Source organism: Plectropomus leopardus, chromosome 1, assembly GCF_008729295.1.
Source record: "Plectropomus leopardus isolate mb chromosome 1, YSFRI_Pleo_2.0, whole genome shotgun sequence".
In the NCBI taxonomy this organism is placed as follows: domain Eukaryota; kingdom Metazoa; phylum Chordata; class Actinopteri; order Perciformes; family Serranidae; genus Plectropomus; species Plectropomus leopardus.
Genome location: NC_056463.1, coordinates 5,922,269 through 5,941,265, shown reverse-complemented (window position 1 = coordinate 5,941,265; position 18,997 = coordinate 5,922,269). Strand labels below are relative to the sequence as shown.

The following is an 18,997-nucleotide window of genomic DNA, read 5'->3' as shown; positions in this document are numbered from 1 at the left end:
TAACCGCTCCTTTAATCTAGCAGGCCGTTAATTTTAATCACATTTACTGGTCACAGACTGTCAGGTAGCCACAAACATAAAACCATGGTTGTTGTTTCAGTTTGAGGACACATTACTGTAAAAGCCCCTGGCTACATTTTCCATGATGTTGTTTCAGTAGGTTAGTAGGGCTGAGATAAGGGTAATTATGCAAAGCTCGGCAGGCCAGAGGATTCTCCCGAGAGCTAGGGGATTATTTTAACTATGTGTGGATTAATTTCCCATTTCCTCCATGAGCTAAAACTCACAGCTCCTCACAGTCCGGGCTGTCATAAAGTCTTCATGTACTCCCGTTGGGAAAATCCACAGACAGGGCAGAAGTGAGGCCCTGCAGAAAGTACTAAGTGCTCTCGTTTGCATTGTAATGATAGGAAACAGAGGGAAATGTGATATGCTGTCTGACTGCTTTCCTTCCTGTAGCTGTAACAAAGATTGATGGGGAGTGTATATATGTGTGCGTACTCGAGCATATTGTACTTTATACCACAGGAAGGTCACCTGTCCACTTCACTGCCACAGACAGAGAACGGAGGGCGCTTTACACACACAAACACAGACTCTGACGCCCATGGCTAACAAATAGCTTTATAAGACTGTTGAGCAACAGGAATTATTGACTGTGTGCGAATGAAATGAGCTTTTATTACATCTAAATACAAAGGTCTTACTAGGCCGGTGATGAATGGGGTTTAAATAACGTGCTCTCTATAAAAAGAGATTCAGAGCCCTGGTGGAATTAGTTATTTTTGTGCTTACAATCGGTGCAGTGGATTATCACAGGTGTCATACCAGACTGACAGATAATCTTTTAAGTTTTACCTCCTAAAAAGTTTTCAATAGGCCTCCTGTGTCAGGCTGAATTCTGGCAACATGTAAAAAAAATCAACAGACAGCTGTGTTTGATATCCTTAAAAACTGTATCCATAAAAAAAAGGAATAAATATATTTAAATGTAAAAGAAACATTCTGAGGTTGGTTGTTACATTTAACACTTTGGTCCAGAGCATTATATTGTGACAACTACAGGCTAGAGTGCCTTTTAGATATTCATGTTTCGGACAGGGAACTCTATAATTGGATTTTCTTTTAAAGTTTCTGTGAATATTTGTGGTCCATTGAGGATGATTATTCATGTTTTTGTGCCCACTGACCTTTTCCATAATGCCACCATTGGCTAAATACTTTGGTTTTCTCAAGAAAGATGATATAATGGCTATGTTTACATGCACAAAACATTCTACTCTTGCCATTGTTCTGAAAAAAATAAAAAATTAAAAAATAAAATCTTACAAAGCTATTTACCTGGCAACCAAAAAGGAATATTCCAATAATATTTCTGTTTCCATGCAGCAGTACATACTCGGATTACATGCTTTAACATGTTGTTTATTACTTCAAAATAAGGAAATTGGAATGGCTGTTGCTTGTGCCAGGATTTTTTAAAAACATTTTTCACAAGTGTGGCCTTATTTGACCATGCAAACACAGCCTGGCTCTTTCATTTCTTCAACCTTACCAACCAATCCTCTTGAAAATGTTGGCGTTTTTGTTGGCAATTTTTGCACATATCCAAAAATCAGGTGATGTCATGTTTAAAAATCTTCTCGCAAATGAGATGTGCACATTTTTAAATAATGCTCCTTAAACCTAAATAATACCAGCATATGCCAGATGTCTGAACTGGAAAATGCTGAATTCAGATTTGGAATAATTGTGGAATAATGGTGTGTAAACATAGCTCTCAGGTCAAATGTTAGACTTAAAAAAGTACGAGAAATATTCTAAATAGGTAAGACACAGATAAATAAATTTTTTTTAATTTAAAATGCAAAATTAAAAAGGTAACATTTGAAATTTTAACATGTAACATTACAATACTGCCTTACAAAGCCAAATACAGGAACACATTTTGATGAATAGTAAGTTAAGACTTTTTGACATTTTGTTGGTGGGAAAAAAATGATTACATTTCACAAGAACCAGAAAACTAATTGACCTGCAGCAACTACACAAATCAGTTTTGATGCAGTTATAGCTCAGTAATTGAGTTTGTTATAATGCATAAATAAGACTATCTATCAAACAATAAAGCCTAGAGAGTTGGAAACAGAAGGATTTTTGACAGCACTTAATTGCACAGAGGACCAAAAACACATTGCATAATGTGCAGGTGCATCCAGAAAGACAGTGATGGCAGGTGTTGAAAGGCTTTGTGTAACTTAAAGCTGCTAAATATGGAGAGTGCTGCTTTTAGTTAAGTTAATGAAAAAATGGATGTAAATATCACATAGGTAACTTAGGTGATGCAGTGCGGTGAAAGTGTTGTTTTCGTTCTATACTGCATCAAATTTGATTCAAAATGAAGTTTGTTTGCATGGTTGGTTTTTTGTTTTTCACATACTTACCCAGTTTTAAGGGACTAATACTCCAAGGACAGGTTACGATAAACTTTCTTTAAGCCATCCTATTTACGTTTCGGTGCATTTTTTTCCACAATAAGCGACTATGTGAAGTCATTTGTCTTCCTGATTGATTCTCTTTTAGGCCTGAACTGTAGCCAGTAATTCCCTGCTTGTTTCAGAGCCTTCACAGTAACACCAGCATTATTAAAAGAAAAAAAAATTGTAGCAAAATCATTTTAATGGAATCACTGAAATCAGTAGATTAACTCACAGAGGCAAAGTGTTTTGTAACTTTGGGAACTTTGACAATCAATCAACCATTCTGTTGAGCATTTACAACCATCCTGGCTGATCTCTGAGGGTTAAGAGAGAACTTAAAAACCCACAGTGGAGCAAGCTTTCCCTTGTGTATCTACTTTATCATGAACAAAACCAGCCCAAACCAGCGATATGACCCCACTACCATCACCAAATTTCCAGCACAATCTATTTCTCAAGGATGTGCAAACTGATTGTGCTGTGCTTAACAGCAAGTTTAAGACATGATCAGCTATGTTGACATGTCAAGAACATGTTCTGGTCTAGGCAGTTTAGTTTCATAGCCATTGTTTCAAAGTCAGTGTTGTTGCGCACAGTCAAAACAATGAAACATGTGTCACTGTCCGCTGTAAAATACATGAAAGCCCAAGCTAGATGAAACAGGAAGAGGTGGAAAAAAATGTGCTGAAAATCATAATTTGTACAGACAAGAAAATGTGCATCTCCCTCAAAAGATGAAAGAAGAATTGCAGCAACTCATATACCTCACAATTAAAGTGGTAGCGTTTTGTAGTAGTAGTGAAAAACATCTTGGAATGAGTCACTTTTCATAAATTATGGACAGATATGTTGGGGAGCAGGGCAGAATTATTGTTATTATGAAGGCTGGCGACACTGTCGCCTGTTGTTTGCGCACTGTGGATGTTCCAACTGGCTGTTATTGCTTTTCCTCTCAAAGAGCTCTACCCAAAAGGAGCACAAACACGATTTTTTGTTCATGCAAAACAGGGAAGTGTTTTCAATAGGAAGGTATATGGAGCCTCAAGAGATACTGCATGTATAAGCAGAAAGTGCATATGCCAGCAAATCAAGAAAAAGTGAATAATAATGAATAACAAATATTGCTTCATTTTGATTAAATAATTTGCACCAAGCATTATTTGCAAGTGTGACAAACTGATTTGAGTACAGCGAGATTTTCATTACATAAACTGTAGCTTCATCAGTCAGACTGTTTGCTATATAAAGTGATATATGATCTGCTCATGTTGTGTATTAGTGGTGCTGGCAGCTGTTGTCATCACAGTGACACTGGTTTAAATAAAAAGTGTTTACACACAACCCCAGCAGCATTGCAATCACTAAATGTTAAATAATTAATATAATATGACAAAGATAACATGATTATTTTATTAAGAGTGCTACTTTTTTTCATTTCAAGATGCTGTACATGTTTTTAGATACTGCCTACCTCCCTGAACCCTTTCACTCCACTTGTATATAAATTTGAAGCAAACAGGAGTCTGAAAAGAGTATTTGTTCTCCCAAGGACCAATAAGTAGATTCAATTTAATATTTTAATCTTATATTATCATCTGTGTTTGCACCATAACACTTTTTTCATTTTGTAAAAATGACAATTAAGATATGCTGGAAACATCGTCACTGAAAAACAGTATGTAAAAGAGTGGATAGCACTGTTTTAATCATTCTCAGTGCTTTTATGGTGTCTACAAAAAAGCAATTTCATTCTTCAAATAGTGTTTGCCTTGGTGTATAGTGTACGTGTAATCAAATCTTGACCACAGTAACACTCCTTTTCAAGATTTAACAAACTGGAAGTATACATTTGATCCCTTTAAAATGAAACAGGGTCAGTATTTGACACTTAATGATTCACTGAATCTCGGCTGAATGTAGTCGCTGTTGAATTTAATGATATATAATAACCAGCCCGAGCAGGTGCACGTATGCCCTCTCATACACACGCACAGCACTGCTCTTTTGTTAAAGGGTTAGCTGCTCTCAGCCACCAGTCACATCTAATCTTGGTATGTTTCAGTGGGATGTTGAAGAGGGAATTTTTTTGGTGTAGCTTTGACCGGATCTCTGACCTGAGAGGCTGACAGAGGGCCACCCTCCCGGCAGCTGTCACATCTTATTACCTGCAGCGCACCAAGCTAACGACACAACCACAACACAATGCTGCTAACTGGCTCGCCCCAAGTCCCCCTATTTTTTTTCAAAGCCATATAGAGATAAATATGTGTGTGTGATCTTAAGACGAGGCCAAAGGTGTCAACTGAGACTTTCACAACAAGGCTGGAACAGCAGACAAATGTTAATAGGACGAGATCAGGAGGCCAGTTCTCTTCTCTTTTATTGATAGAGAAACTGTAGCACTTTGAACTGCTTTTCTTTAGAAACTGTTTTTTTTTTTTTGTTTTTTTTTATAAATAAAGGTAATGAAGTACCGTAATTCTATATTCAGTCCTCCTACATTGTCTTAAGGACCTTGGTCTCTGACACTGTCTTGGTTCTGTTTATACATTCATGAGTAATAAAACACCGTATTATACAGTAGTACTATGTCATCCTGCGCTAAGGTCAAAAACGGTGTTCCACAGAGGTTAGTACTCTGCCCACTCTTGTGTTTTTTGGCCATGGGATGTGCAATAACTTTATGCATTTGAATGCACTCAAGGCTAAAATGTTGCTTGTTGGTTCCAGCAAGATTCACAACACTTTTTACAGATTTTTTCATTAAGCTTGATAGCTGCACATTCTGTTAGACCCACATATTTAAGAATCTGGAATTAGCATTCAGTCGCCAATACATTTTAGCCACACATAAGTATTTGACTCAGATTGCTGTTTTCCAGTTCCGTAAACTAGCCTCCTCTCTGGCCAATAAAAGACAGTAGAGAGACCCCAACAGAGGGTCTCAAATTGATCCAGAATGCAGCTGCCAGACTCCTCATAGATTTAATAAGTTGGATCATATAACACCAGTAATGATGTCTCTGAATTGGCTACCAGTTCACGCAAGAGCTGATTTCAAAGCCATCCTTCTTACCTGTGAGGCTTTAAATGGACTGGCTCCCTCATATATCTTCTGCAGTATTTCCCCGTATACTCCATCACTCCCTTTACATTCCCTTGATGCCAGTTGCTTAACCATTACTTGATTTAAAAAGGACTGTTCTGGTGGTCGAGCCTTTGCCCACTGAGCTCTAGTTCTCTGAAATAATCTCCCACTGCACATATGGAAGGCAAGCTCTGTTAACACTTTCAAATCCAAGGTGAAAACACACCTTTTTTTTTCTCTTCACTATGTACTCTTCTTATTACACCATCTGAGAAATCCTGAAACAGTTATACTTTATGCTCTTTTTCTAAAATGACTGACAGCAGCCTTGTTGCCACATTAGTATTATTACCTATGTATGTGTATTTGTGTGTACTCTTACATGTAATACCGTGTGTTTTCACCTATGTTGTTGTTTTCTGGAATTGTGAAGTGTACAGACATCCCCTGGGGGATGTGCACCTCAAATAAACTGAATTTTAAGTTTGTATCTCCCTTTCACTAAAATCAATATTATTCCTAAAAAGACCTGTTTTGATGGATGGTCTTTGGTTTGTTAACACAGTGTAAAAATGAGTTTGGAATTGCACAGATAAGCTAAAAAAAAATGGAGAAGTTTGGAGAATTTTAGAGAACACGTGTTGAAGATAAACACAACTTTATCATTAAAAAAAACTTTTATTACAGAAATAATGTGACATTTTAGAAAATATCCCTTTGCTGTTTGTTCTTCCACCAGAAGTTTGATTATACCATAAACATCACTCCTGTCTATTCGCATTTATCGTCTTGAAGAATTAGATCAGATAGCTGTCTGCTATCGTTCAAGTCAAGTGTGATACAGAACATGAAATGAGACGGACTGGTATTCTACTGAGAGATTCAATCTGTCCTGATGTTGAAAAGATGCATCCGTCTCTCTGAGATGCATCCATAATATTTACTTTGAACTGAACAACAATATTTGTCTGAGCTCAATGTGAGAATTGTAAATGTATTCAAAAATGTGCACACAAAATATTAGACTGATTGGTCCAGTAGTTTATGGGATCAGCTGCTAACAGACACACACATTACACCTGGCAGTGATAATTAGCAGCTTTTGAATCAAATCTCTGTTTGCAAGCAAGGTGTTGAAGCTCGACAGCCCTTGCCTGCTAACCCTCTTAGAGTCTATTATGAATAATGCCTACTGGTCAAGCTGCAAAATTGCTGCACTTTTTCGTGTTGGATTTGCTTAAAAATGTGGGTCTTCCCCTGTCAGTGACAATATCTTAAATGTCTTAAATACAGACATAACACTCATTGAGCAGCAATCACTGGCTTCCATCTTGTGTGCTGTAGTTTGCATTTCGGGGAACTGAAGGTGTAACTGAAGGTCGTGCTTTAACCATCAGGGTGTGTGCACAGGTCGGGTCTTACAGCCAGAAGCGAGAGAGCTGCAGATGAGGAGCAGAGCTCACACCATACATAATGGATGAGTGGGGTTTACTCCCCCGAGAGGGAGCAAAGACCTAACGCCTCCGGACCGGACATGTGTATGCACGCCACATGCCAGAAACAAAGAAAGCTGAATAGAAACAGCAAAATAAGCGAGTTGAAGAAATAAAGTGCATGAAGGAAACAACTCTGCTGCCAAATGTTGTGATTTCCAAAAGACTTTGATCCCTGCTGTGGCAGGCGGGCTGCAGAGATGTTGGCTGTCTAATGTGGGCAGCCGCTGGCCCAGCTCTGCTGTTGTAGTGACGGTTTGCTCTGATTGGATCAACCTCCACTGTTGCAACCAACGCAGATCAAAGAACAGGCAAAAAAGACCCAAATGAGCTGAAGGCTGATGCTACTGTGTGTGTTTATATCCTCAGATATTGACGAGTGTGCAGAGGGCCTGATCGAGTGCCACAACCACTCCCGCTGTGTCAACCTGCCTGGCTGGTACCACTGTGAATGCAGAAGTGGTTTCCATGACAATGGCTCCTACCTGCTCGACGGGAGCTCCTGCATTGGTGAGCATACATTAAATTGAAATCAACCTTATCACTGCTTGAATTACCAGCGCAGCTTCCTCTTCAAGTCCCCTTTATCAGTGGACTCTTAGATGATCTTGATTGTCATTCTCTGTTTCATTTATCCCCTTTGAACATGTAGCATGTAGACATAAACTCAGACTATGATGCAACGTATGGATGTTTGCTCATGCCGCCCAGCAGGCTAACGTGGTAATTAGAGGTCTTCTTACCTTCACAGCTCAATATCTAACCACGCTGTGTGAAACAAAGCTGTTGATGAGATACTCATTAGGAACACATGCTTTGTGCCGCTCTGTGATGTTTGTGTCACATGTCCACTCCCCTGTGCTTACCCAAATATACCAGAGATTGGCAAGACCGAAAATAGAGAAACAGATGTTTGTTTCCTGTGTCAAAACAAAGTGCTGATGATGCATAGAACAAGTAAGTACTGTAAAAAGTTGTAACTGCACAAGCTATGGATGACAACATATTCATTTTGGTGAATATAATGCAAGTTATCTGGTAATTGTTGATGTGTTTACAATGTTATGCATGCTTACAGTCTGTATGCTGTATTTTCCACTGCTCCTTGTTTTGTCGTTTTGTATCATGACATGATGTTGATGATTCATACTCAATACTCAGACCTTGTACTTTTAACTTTTACTTTTTTTTTTACTAAAAGTAGCAATACCACAGTGCAGAAATACTGTAGAATCGTTCTTTCATTTTTTTCTTTCTTACTTACTAACTTATTGACTTACTGACTTACTTACTTACTTACTTTGGATCACCATAAGCACCAGCATAAGTATTGGGGGTCCTCACACATACATACATAAACATAACAAACAAAACATTAGCTTATATACTTATTTCTGCCTTAGGTAAAAAGAACCCTTTTTTTACTATTGCTTGTTATGTTTGCTAGTTCTGTTGAGCAAACCGAGAGAATAACCCTTTTTGTAATATCTGTGGTGCAGTCTCTGTTTTACAATTAGCCAACTCAGTCTGTCATGCATGTCATGCGATACATGACATTTATGCAGATGTGTGCATTTAAACATTATCTTAAACAAAAGTACAAAAGCCAGTCCCTTCAGGACTTCGTAGGCTGTTTCTCGGATTGTTGTGGCCTGAAATGCTTGATTTTAAGACAGCTTTTGTGTGATGTTGTGATGCATGTTGTGATTTTTATAGGCAATTTTTTTGCAATGTAATTGCGGGGGAAGGGGAAATTGCAAAAGCAGTTGTGATGCTGTCTCAGATGGAGAAGTTCTACAATGAAATGAGATTTTATCCATTTTAAGTAGTCAAATTTGCGATAAAATTGCAGTGATTGAACAAAATTGCGAGGTTGTGGAGAATTCCCAGGGCTAGCCAAATTTGCATTAATTGCTGCAGTCTCAACATTGCAAAATCCTGAAAAGCAATGACATCAAAATTTACTGAAAGCACCAGAAGTAGAAATACTCATTATGCACAATGGCCCCTTTCTGAATAGTGTATGCTATCACTGGATAATAATTATTGATGCATTTAAGTGTACATTATTTTAATATGTGGGACAAATTTTAGTTGGGTTATATATGTTAAATATATAGTACTTGATATACTGCCCTATATACTCCACTGTTGTTTATTCTGCAGTACCTCACAAGTAAGGAGCAATTAAAGAGCGAAAACAAGCAAAGCGAAATCTAAAATATTTCTGCTAAGGTTTACTGACATGCTGCTCCTGCCACTACCACAAATATCTGTTTTTCTGCTCTGTCAGGTAAAAGTTTTAGGCAGCTGCTGGCAAGTGGATTATTATTTTTTTTTTCTTAATAGTAAGGTAGTGGGCCATTTGATCTGATTTAAGGACTTTGTTAAAAAAATTTGATACGTTCCACTCCTTGTCCTTACTTGTTTGCCTGTTTAACTGCTGATTTCTGATTCTATGAAAATTCCTTGGAAAAGAGCAATCTTTAATGTCGGATACAATGCTTCGCTGAATGTTTCACTTCAAGGCATGATTTTTTTAAAAAACTGAAATGTAATACCAGGTTGTAACAGGTGTGCATGACTTTTTGAATGTTTTGGTCACAGTGTGAAGGCATCGTTAGAAAGCACAAAGAGGGAAACAGACTTTTGATCATAGCACTTTTTTCTGTAATCATTATGTTAATCTCTCAACAACAATCAAGACCCCAGCAAGTACTGTTTTGGTGATTTGCAGTTCAGAAGACATCTAGGCAATCATTTGGAAAAGTTTATCATTTTTATAATTCTATGTTCTAAATAAGTACTGTCCAATTAAAACAAACAGGGACATAGAGTCCAGTAGTATGAGTGATCCCAATGTTACCTGTAAATCCTCAGGCACCTCTGCGCAGTGTAAACTGTTTCTTACACTGCCTTTCAACTTTTCTCCTTGTGTGCGCACAGAGTAGCAAATAACCCACTATTAACCTTTGGAAGTCAGTAGATAAAAACAAACACTCCACAGAGAACATATCGACAGCTGCTTCTGAGGACATATGATGCTGATGCTGAAATATGATCATACATTTTGATGAAAACACTACAAAGTTATTGGTAATCAGCCCTCGTGTTAAGCCTGTATGCTCAAGGTTTATTTTCTGATTATATAGATCTCGCTGATTATACAGCTCTGATGTCATTTCAATAAAAGTTTCACATTTAATTGCAAAAAGCCTGCATCTGTCAGTTGTTTATTCTTTTGTTAATAGGCTTGTTAGGGGATATACTACTTTTTAAAAAAGGTTCCCATGCACATGGTATAAAGAATACTAAGGCAACCATTTTAGTTACCATGCTAACATTTGCTAATATTAATAAACCCAAGTACAGTGGCCCACTGATTCCTGGAACAGACATTACCTGAACATCACGACTTTCAGTGGTGCAGCATATTACAGATGACATTCTGCCTGTATGTGAGCAGAGGCTGAGAGTAATCTATCAATCAATAAATACAAGTCACTGCTTTTTATTTTGCCTGTGCAGAGTCCAGTTGCCAAAATAAAATGCTGACATTGTAAGTTATTGCAAAGCATGGATACTTAATGTTACATTTCATATGTATGACGTAGTTTACAATACATGTAGATGAGTTTTTTATCAGCAGGAGGATGGGTTAGTGGATGGTGAGACACTTACAACCTTTATCCACCACAATTAGTGTATGCAGCTTTTTGTTTCATGTTGAATACAGGCGTTCGACCATGCCTTGTGCATGCTCCTGCAATAGTATGCCTTTCTGTTTATGTCACTGATGTGTCACGTTTGATGTCATGGACAGTCTGGAAAACAGGTTGATAAACAGTTGAAAGCAGCATAAATGGCAGTGAACATGTTAACATTGGTTGCTTCTTTTTCCTCTCTCTCTCTCTCTCTCTTTATGTCTTGCTCTTGAACTCATTGCTGACTAAGTTAGGAACAACATTCAAGTGCTGCTTGGATGAAGACAAAAGGTTATTTTTGGTGGCCCATTATTGCATCGCGCTGGCAAAGGGGCTAGAATTAAGGCGTCCAGCCGGGTGTCTAATTTCCATCAGTGCTGATCAAAGCTGGAGCTGATAAATACCTGTGACTACTGCAGAGTCATTTGACCAGGAATTAAATGCTTGTTTTAGCCTTTCCCATTAAATACATAAGCCAGATGTTAGCAGGTGTGTGCAGCAGGACAGGGGCTTTGCAGCAGGCAAGACGAGCAGCAGATTTTTAATGACAGGGTCAAGACAAGTTTAGTCATGTTTGCAATGACCAAACCAGGCATTTTAAGCCAAACATCTGTTTTGTTTTCACAACATAAAATTGAAAATTTGAAAACGTAAACATACAAAACATAAAGTTGCTATATATGACACAATTTTTATCAGCCAATGTTGGCTCATCAAATATATATTGGTATTGGCTTACATGTCATCCAATATTCACAGTATCAAAGTTTATTTTTATCAGAACATAGTTGAAAAGTTTATTGTGAAACTGTAAAATGTCCTGTCTCCATTACATATGTTTGTCACAAGTATTTGATAACCATATCTAAGGGACAATCGCATCGCATAATTGGATATACTGTATATATACATGATATGGGCAGATATATCAGTATCTGAATTTTTCACTCCACAGCATTGACATCTGCACCAAAAATCCAGTGTTGGTCAGACTCTATTTAACAGAAACGTATGATGCAATCATTTATTCTGGACGTTGAGTTGTAATGCACTTGTGTAAAGTTGTAACGGCTGCAGCAAACAGGACGTCTTGACTGAGTGAAACACTTTAGCTTCACTTAACTTTAAAATCAAAATGCAGCATCAGCAGTCTGGTTTGATTCATTGACTTGAAGGAGAAAGGTATGATGATTTCAGCACATTCACCCTGAAAGTGCTTTCACTCAAACTCAGTTCTTACAGAAAGTGATAGACGGATGTATCTGTCACACTTCAACAGCAGCTTCGTGTCACATTACCACACAGATTGAACACCATGCACAGCATCTTTAAAGACACTCACCAGCTCACATTGTGTCATGACAAATGTTTCTTTTCCCTTGTGGTTTCCTATTGTTTTTTCAAAGTAAGACATACTGTGTGTTCCTCATCCAATTAGTGATTAAAATCATTAATATCAGAGTCACCTCGAAGCCTGTCTAGTGCAAAATATAATTTATTTTCATGAATAAACCTCTTTAATTTGTGAGAGATAGTGGAGATGAACTTTAATATGGTGGTTTAAAAGTCAAATCCTCTGCACAAAACTACAGCTAAGAGTTCAGTCTTCAGGTGGAGGATGTGTCAGTTGGTAAATCTGCTACTTGTTTTCTCTGTATTTATCTAAAAAGCCCTATTAATCCACAGCTAAGAAAAATGCTAAAGCAGTTTTACAAAAGCAATTTATGGTGAACTTTGCATTTCTAGCTTCCCCTGTTTTAACATACCAATGACTTAACAGACATCATGTTACATCCAGATATTTTCAGGCATTTACTTAAGTGGATAGGTTAGAGTGGTTTTGTTTGGTTGTTAGTCCAGTAGCATCAGTGTTTTTTTTTTTTCAGAAGCCATGCTTAGTGTTTAGCTTAGACCATCATAAAGGGATCATAAAAGGACAAATATATCAGTGAAAAAGAGGGAACACAGACACAAATTATAACATCAACACGACTGGAAAATGGACCAGAATTCAGATGTTTTCATTAGGGATGAGTGAAATGGCTTGAATTGTTGACATGATTTAAAAATAAATCAATATTTTGATATCAGTCAATTTTGGTAATCTTGATAAATGTCAGATTGCTACTTTTTAAGTTTAAAGGCAGATTCTTGCTCCTGAGTGAAGATTCATTCATCGTCATGTGGTTTCAAATCATTATTCACTATTGGAACATGGAACATCTGCCAAACCTTTTACAAATTTGAGGTAGATTCAAAACAATTATAATCAAAATAATATTGATAGATGAAACAATTAATTGACAAAGAAATTTAAATACTGGTCAGGAGAATGTCAAAGTCATTGTGTGGATGGTTTAGAATATTTCGTATGTGGATTATCTGACAATGTAAACAGAGTAAATCAATTAAGAAACAAAAATCTTAACTGTGGTCAGTACTTTCTGTACAAGTTTTAGACCCACAGTTTGTCATTTCTGCAGTTTCACATCAAAACAGTAACAAGAGATGGACATTGTGAAGTAACAACGGTAAATTAATTTGCAAAGAAAATCTATATTATGTGATTTAGGCATATTAACTTGCTTTGGTTGGTATGGTACCATTAGCATCAGATGAGTCAACTATACTGTGACATTATGCGGTGAATTCAGTCATGTGGTTGGGCTGTTATCTGTGGTCAAAACAATCATACAAAACATAACTCTATGAGCATATTAAAAGCTGCTGTTAGGTTATATTTTTACTGTACACATTAGTAGCTGGTCTCCTCTTTGTTTTCTTCTACATTTTCTTCCTCTTCTTCTACTTCTACTTTTACTTCTACCTGTTCTACTACTACTTGTACTACTTCTAATACTTCTACTCCTACTTCTTGCTAAAGTTCTCTCTCTCAAAAACATTGCTAAAATGCATTCAGGGAAACATTGCAGGTTGAGAGGAAGCAGGTACAGCACAGATGAAAATGGAATGTGAGGAGCATCACAGTTATAGTACAGCAGTTAAAGTGGATATTTCCCCTAATGGTCATTTTAAAGGAAGACTCTACCAAAAAGCTATCTGCTGGGTATCAAAAACTCAGCCCCTGCGGACTTGCGAATGTGGCTCTGAATGGCCTGTAGCTTGCTCCTATGTGGATGCTTGGGTTCACAGTAGTTCAAATAGATTCCAATGGGCTCGAGTCATGTTGAAATAAAATATCGAAAATCGTCCCTGCAGCATAATAGACTTCTCTGCTGTGGCCCTAATGCTCAGTATATTTCTCTTCAATAGAGGTAAATGCACAACTAAAGTGTCACATTATAGCTTCTAAACTCCACCTGAAGTTGTGTATTTGAAAGTTAAGATAAGATTAATAAGATAAAACTTTATTTAACCAAGGGAAACTGCTGATTATTGAGGAAGCGTCCTAATGCTTGGAACATATTAAACATACAAATCAACAGTAGAGAGGATGGTTATGCTACAGGAGTGGTTTGAGAAGTTTCTGTACACATATTTAAATGTGAGGTCACCATTTGAGTCAAATGTAGATGCGTTTCTTCTACAAAGCTTTCGGACCCAACTTTCAAAACCAAAAAGGATGTACTTTATATTACAAACATTTTTTCCTCCTTAAACTGATAGATGATGTATTTAAAACAGCCCACTTGCCAGAAGAAATATTGGCTATATTATATTGGATAATATTTTATAATAATTATTATATTAGGTAATACTGGATTTTTTTCTTTGCCATTTCTACTCAGGTTATTAATGAAAAAAAAAAGGTGCATGAAACAGGTGGATGGACACAGATTTTGTGAGACAGATATACACGAGGCTGTACCAACTTTTCTACAAACAATAAAAGCAGGGTAAATAAGTACAAATGACAATTCAACAGTTTTTTTTTCTTCCTCTCCACAATATCCCTTTAACCAGCCTCTTGTGAGTCAACCAAACAGAACGTAGCATTTTGTAATAAGAGAGCCAGATTAAAGCAGAAAGCGGCAGCAGCAGTCATTTAAAGGCTGCAAGATTGGCCAAGAGTATCTGATGGCCATGAAGGAAGCAGCAGAGAGCACTTGTGACGAGAATTAGTGAGGCAGAAGAGGATAATGTTTTGAGAAAGCATGACTATCTCTTTGTCTGTGTGTATGTATACGAGCAATTTTGAACATAATTGCATCTAATTGTTTGCTTTTTTCTTTTGCTTTTTATGTGCAGATTTTAGTTAAAGTTTCAGATGCAAATCAACAGCTGAAAAGCATCACTTTCACAACTGCAAAAACCAAAGGCTGGATTTTTAACATCCTAAGGATATAGTAATGTCTCAAAACAATCAAGTGCAACAGCAAAGTGGGGAATTATTCATTGTTGGTGGATGTGTGCCCTGTGGAAAGGGGCTTTCCAGTTAAAGGATGTTTTTCACATGAACAGAGCACTTGGTTGTTGTGTAGGTGCTAATTAATGTTTGGCACATTGAGCAACTGGCTGTGCTGCTTTCGGGGTGCCCTGCTGCGTGACACATGAATCTATAAAAGTCTTTTATCTGTAAAGTGAGGAAGTGCACTTTTCCAGTCTGGGCCATACAGAAAGTGTCTGTTCATATAGACACTTCACACACAGTTGCTCTCCATACTGTTCGTTTTTGTTCTTAATAACTAATTTAAATTTGTTGGCCACTGTCAACTTTGAACTGCAGCTTTGAGCAATTTATATTGTGTCTCCTTTTTTAAAGTTGTGTTGCATTATTGTGCGTTTTGATCTTATCTCTGTGCAGTGTTGTGTGTTAAAGCCCTGATGTGCAATGTTGGGCTGTCGGTGAGCGTCTCTCGCCCTTGTTTTTTGGGCATCTCTCATACCGTTGGCATTTGTTGGCACTAATTGGCTTTTTCTGCTGACTCAGCATGTTGGATTTGCTTCAGCCACAGTGGAGCCTGCCGGTGAATGAAATCATTCTGATTTTGCGGTTTGTGATATTGTTCACTGGGGCACGTTAAAGCTGTTTTTTTAAACACTGGATTATGTTTTTAATGTGTTAACTGACTAACTAGTGTCAAGACGGTCTTCCAGATTCCCTTTTTAAATGATGATTACCGACTACCCTTGTCTGCTGTTATAAAGGGGAATCTGCTGTCATTCAGGTGCAGATCATAAGTGCTTGTGTGGCCATCAGTTGTAGTCTTTGCAGTGTGTTCATGGCGACTCAGCAGGGGGCTTTCATCACCTCTAGTACTCTGATGTCATTTTGGTGTGTCTGGCCTTACAATTCATTGTTACAATATGTCAACACAGCATCGTGCTTTTAAAAAGTGCAGGTATTTTTTGTTATATCATGATGCATTGTGTTTTTTCCAATACCTTGTTTTACTTTGGAGCCCCTAAGGGGATACAAGCAGTGATGTTTGTTTCTGTTCTGCTTTGAAGACATTTCTATGTAGAAATATTTAATTCATAAATCTCCTTTGTTTTATTGCTTAAAATATAAATATTCTATTTCAATGAAACACAATCAGACACAGATAGCAAATCAGTCTGTATTGATCTATGAATGAATGTGGATGATCCTTAGGGTATCTGCTGTCCACAGCTGCTTTATGCTGCATGACAAGCTTCTTCTTCAGTTCATGAAATCCCTGCAGCATCTGAAGGCAGCAGGATCGCTACACTGTTATGCACAACCGTTTACAGTGTTAACCTTCAAAAAATCAATGAAAGTGACACCATGCTGCTAAAATATAACCATGAAGACCTCTTTTCACATTACACTGGTTTGTTATATCCTAATATTCTGTTTTTTTATGCAAGAGACACCTGGTTAACAGGGGCTCATATATTCCAACTTTTAATTTTTATCAAAAGTAGCATCTCATGTTTTATCCTTGGATCACATTGCGGTGCGAACGCTGTTGTGTAACATTTATTGTTAATGTGTGAGAAGTCATTGACTGTGGGCGTGTGCGAAGTGAGATACAGAATTATTGCCATCATACTCCATCTGTCTTTGGGTGCAGATTTGTGGTGATATGTGTTAATGTCGTGATGCTCTGAACCATCCAGACATTTCCTGAGGTAAAGCTTTGCATTTGCAGAGCTCATTATCACCTTTAACTGTGATTGGCACAGCTGTTTCAGAGCTATGACAGCAGCGATGTGACTGGCTCAGAGAGTATTTAATAATCATCACACCTGCTGATAAAGGCTTTAGTCACCATCGTCCAGGCCCTTGCAAATCGTGCTGCTGCAGAAGGTGTGCAAGGAGACTCAAAATATTTCTTAGGAGAAAGCAAAAGTTTTTCTTTTTTTTTGACTATCAATTTTTTTCTCCCCAATGTTGCCTTAGAGGCTCCACATGTTACAGAACATCGTAATATTTCAGTATGATATATCAGCCCCTTTTACACTGCGGCTTCAAGGCAGAAATTTCATGCCAAGATGCTGCCTCACTGTTCTGCGGGGACAGAGTTGTCTCTTATTTAAGCTGCTATAGGAGGTCACAACAGTGCAGAAACAATGTCCATTTAAATAGGACAACCGGCGGATTGTGATCATGGATGTGACGTTTTGATGATTTGCTGTGTATGCTACGCTAGCAGGTACAAGCAGTTAGCAGCTGTGGTGTGTTTTTTGTTGTTTCTGTTCAAATGCAAAGGCGACATGAAGATGAGACTTCGTAGTGGCTCTATAGCCCAGTCTCTGTGTTGAAAGGGCTTTTGTGGCAGTGTTGTTATAATAGGTTTAATTTTCCCAGGATGACTTTTTGTGTTAGGTTATTTTGTGTTTTTCATGTTGGGATTTAGTTTTTTTCCAAGTTCTATTTTGTTGCAGTGCAGTGTGTTGAGTTGGCTTCCCTGCAATGCAATACATTTCATAGCACTGTATCATGTTGCATTATGTCGCATTGCATATTGTCACGGTGAAGATCAGCGCAGCTGCAAACAGCAGTCCTTTTTTTTTCCTTTATTGCTTTGACTGAGAGCTGCATGGGCTGCATCTCAAAATATGTTTATTATGCCTAATGCTTTAGGGAGAGACAGGTGGCTTTAATAAACAGATTGTGCATAAAGATGAGGGATAATATACCATACTCTCCCACTGTCTCCCCACACGACAGCGCGTGTGCATCATTTTCTCTTCCTTTCTGTGATGTACATGACCTTTCCATATGGGCTGCCTGGAGACATATCAAAGAAATATGATATAAATACTCAAATACTGAGCTTGCTCATGCCCCCTAATTACCAACATCTGTCTGTAGGATTTGTGTGTGTGTGTGTGTGTGTGTGTGTGTGTGTGTGTGAGTGTTGTCGTGTACATGCGTTGAGGGATTAGTGCTTTCATGTGTAACAGCACATGTAGGTGTGATAGTAAGTTTTTCATATGGTCTGCTGTGCTCAGCTGGTTTCTCCGAAGGGCTTTTGTGTTTGGCTGTGCGACTGTCTTTCACAGCCTACATGTAAGAGTACGCTTCATCTGCAAGCAGCAGCTTGTGGCTGAATGTGGTGAATGTAGCATGAAGAGCATTAATCCTTCACTAGTGGAGGTACAGTGTGTCTGACTGGCTGATGGGGATTTATTTAGTGTATGCAAATAGTCTGTCGCAGGCACAATAAATTCTCGGCTGAGCTGTTTTCCTCTCTCCCTGTATCCAGCAAACTTGATACTGCAACCAATTAGTGTGTATTCAGCACTGTTACATTGTTTTGTTGTTGTTGGTAGTGGTGGTGAGGCCACAGCATTGACCAAGTCACACTTCCACCCAGAGTAGGTCTGCCTGCTGGATACCACTCATCATTCTCCACTGGAGAATACAAAAAATGATGTTGCATAGTGTTAACAGTGTGAGCAACTTGGGCCAAAGGCTCGAAACATTTTAATGCAACTGTCTGGCAATGCAAGTTATGTTTTTTTGCTGATTTTTCCCCCCATAGCATTACAATGTTTTAGCAAATTGTTCCCTAAGTAAATGACCACCTTTTTGTATTCGCTCCTGGGGTATCAGTAAAACTCATTGCTCTTTTTGAAAATCATTTTCCAACTTCACCTCTGGACTCACCTCTTCTGTCGAGCCATGGTGTTTATATCCCCTGGCGGTCTAGAGATTATAGGAAATGGGATTCATTAAAAGCATCTAAAAACACAAAAATACTGAATAAGCAATAATATTTGTTTGGTTTTTAATTACGAACCTTATCTGGGCACATGTAGCGAACCACACAACATATTATTCAGAGAGGCTTTATTCCA

At 38.0% G+C, this 18,997-nt stretch overlaps 1 protein-coding gene across 1 annotated transcript in view; it reads left to right on the top strand.

Moving 5' to 3' along the window:
* The window catches only part of LOC121946268 (protein kinase C-binding protein NELL1-like), a 321,639-nt gene that overhangs the window by 277,681 nt on the left and 24,961 nt on the right, over positions 1 to 18,997 (top strand). The window contains exon 16 of the mRNA XM_042490773.1: positions 7,431 to 7,571. Coding sequence (XP_042346707.1) covers positions 7,431 to 7,571 — 141 coding nt within the window. The remainder of the gene's footprint in view (positions 1 to 7,430; positions 7,572 to 18,997) is intronic.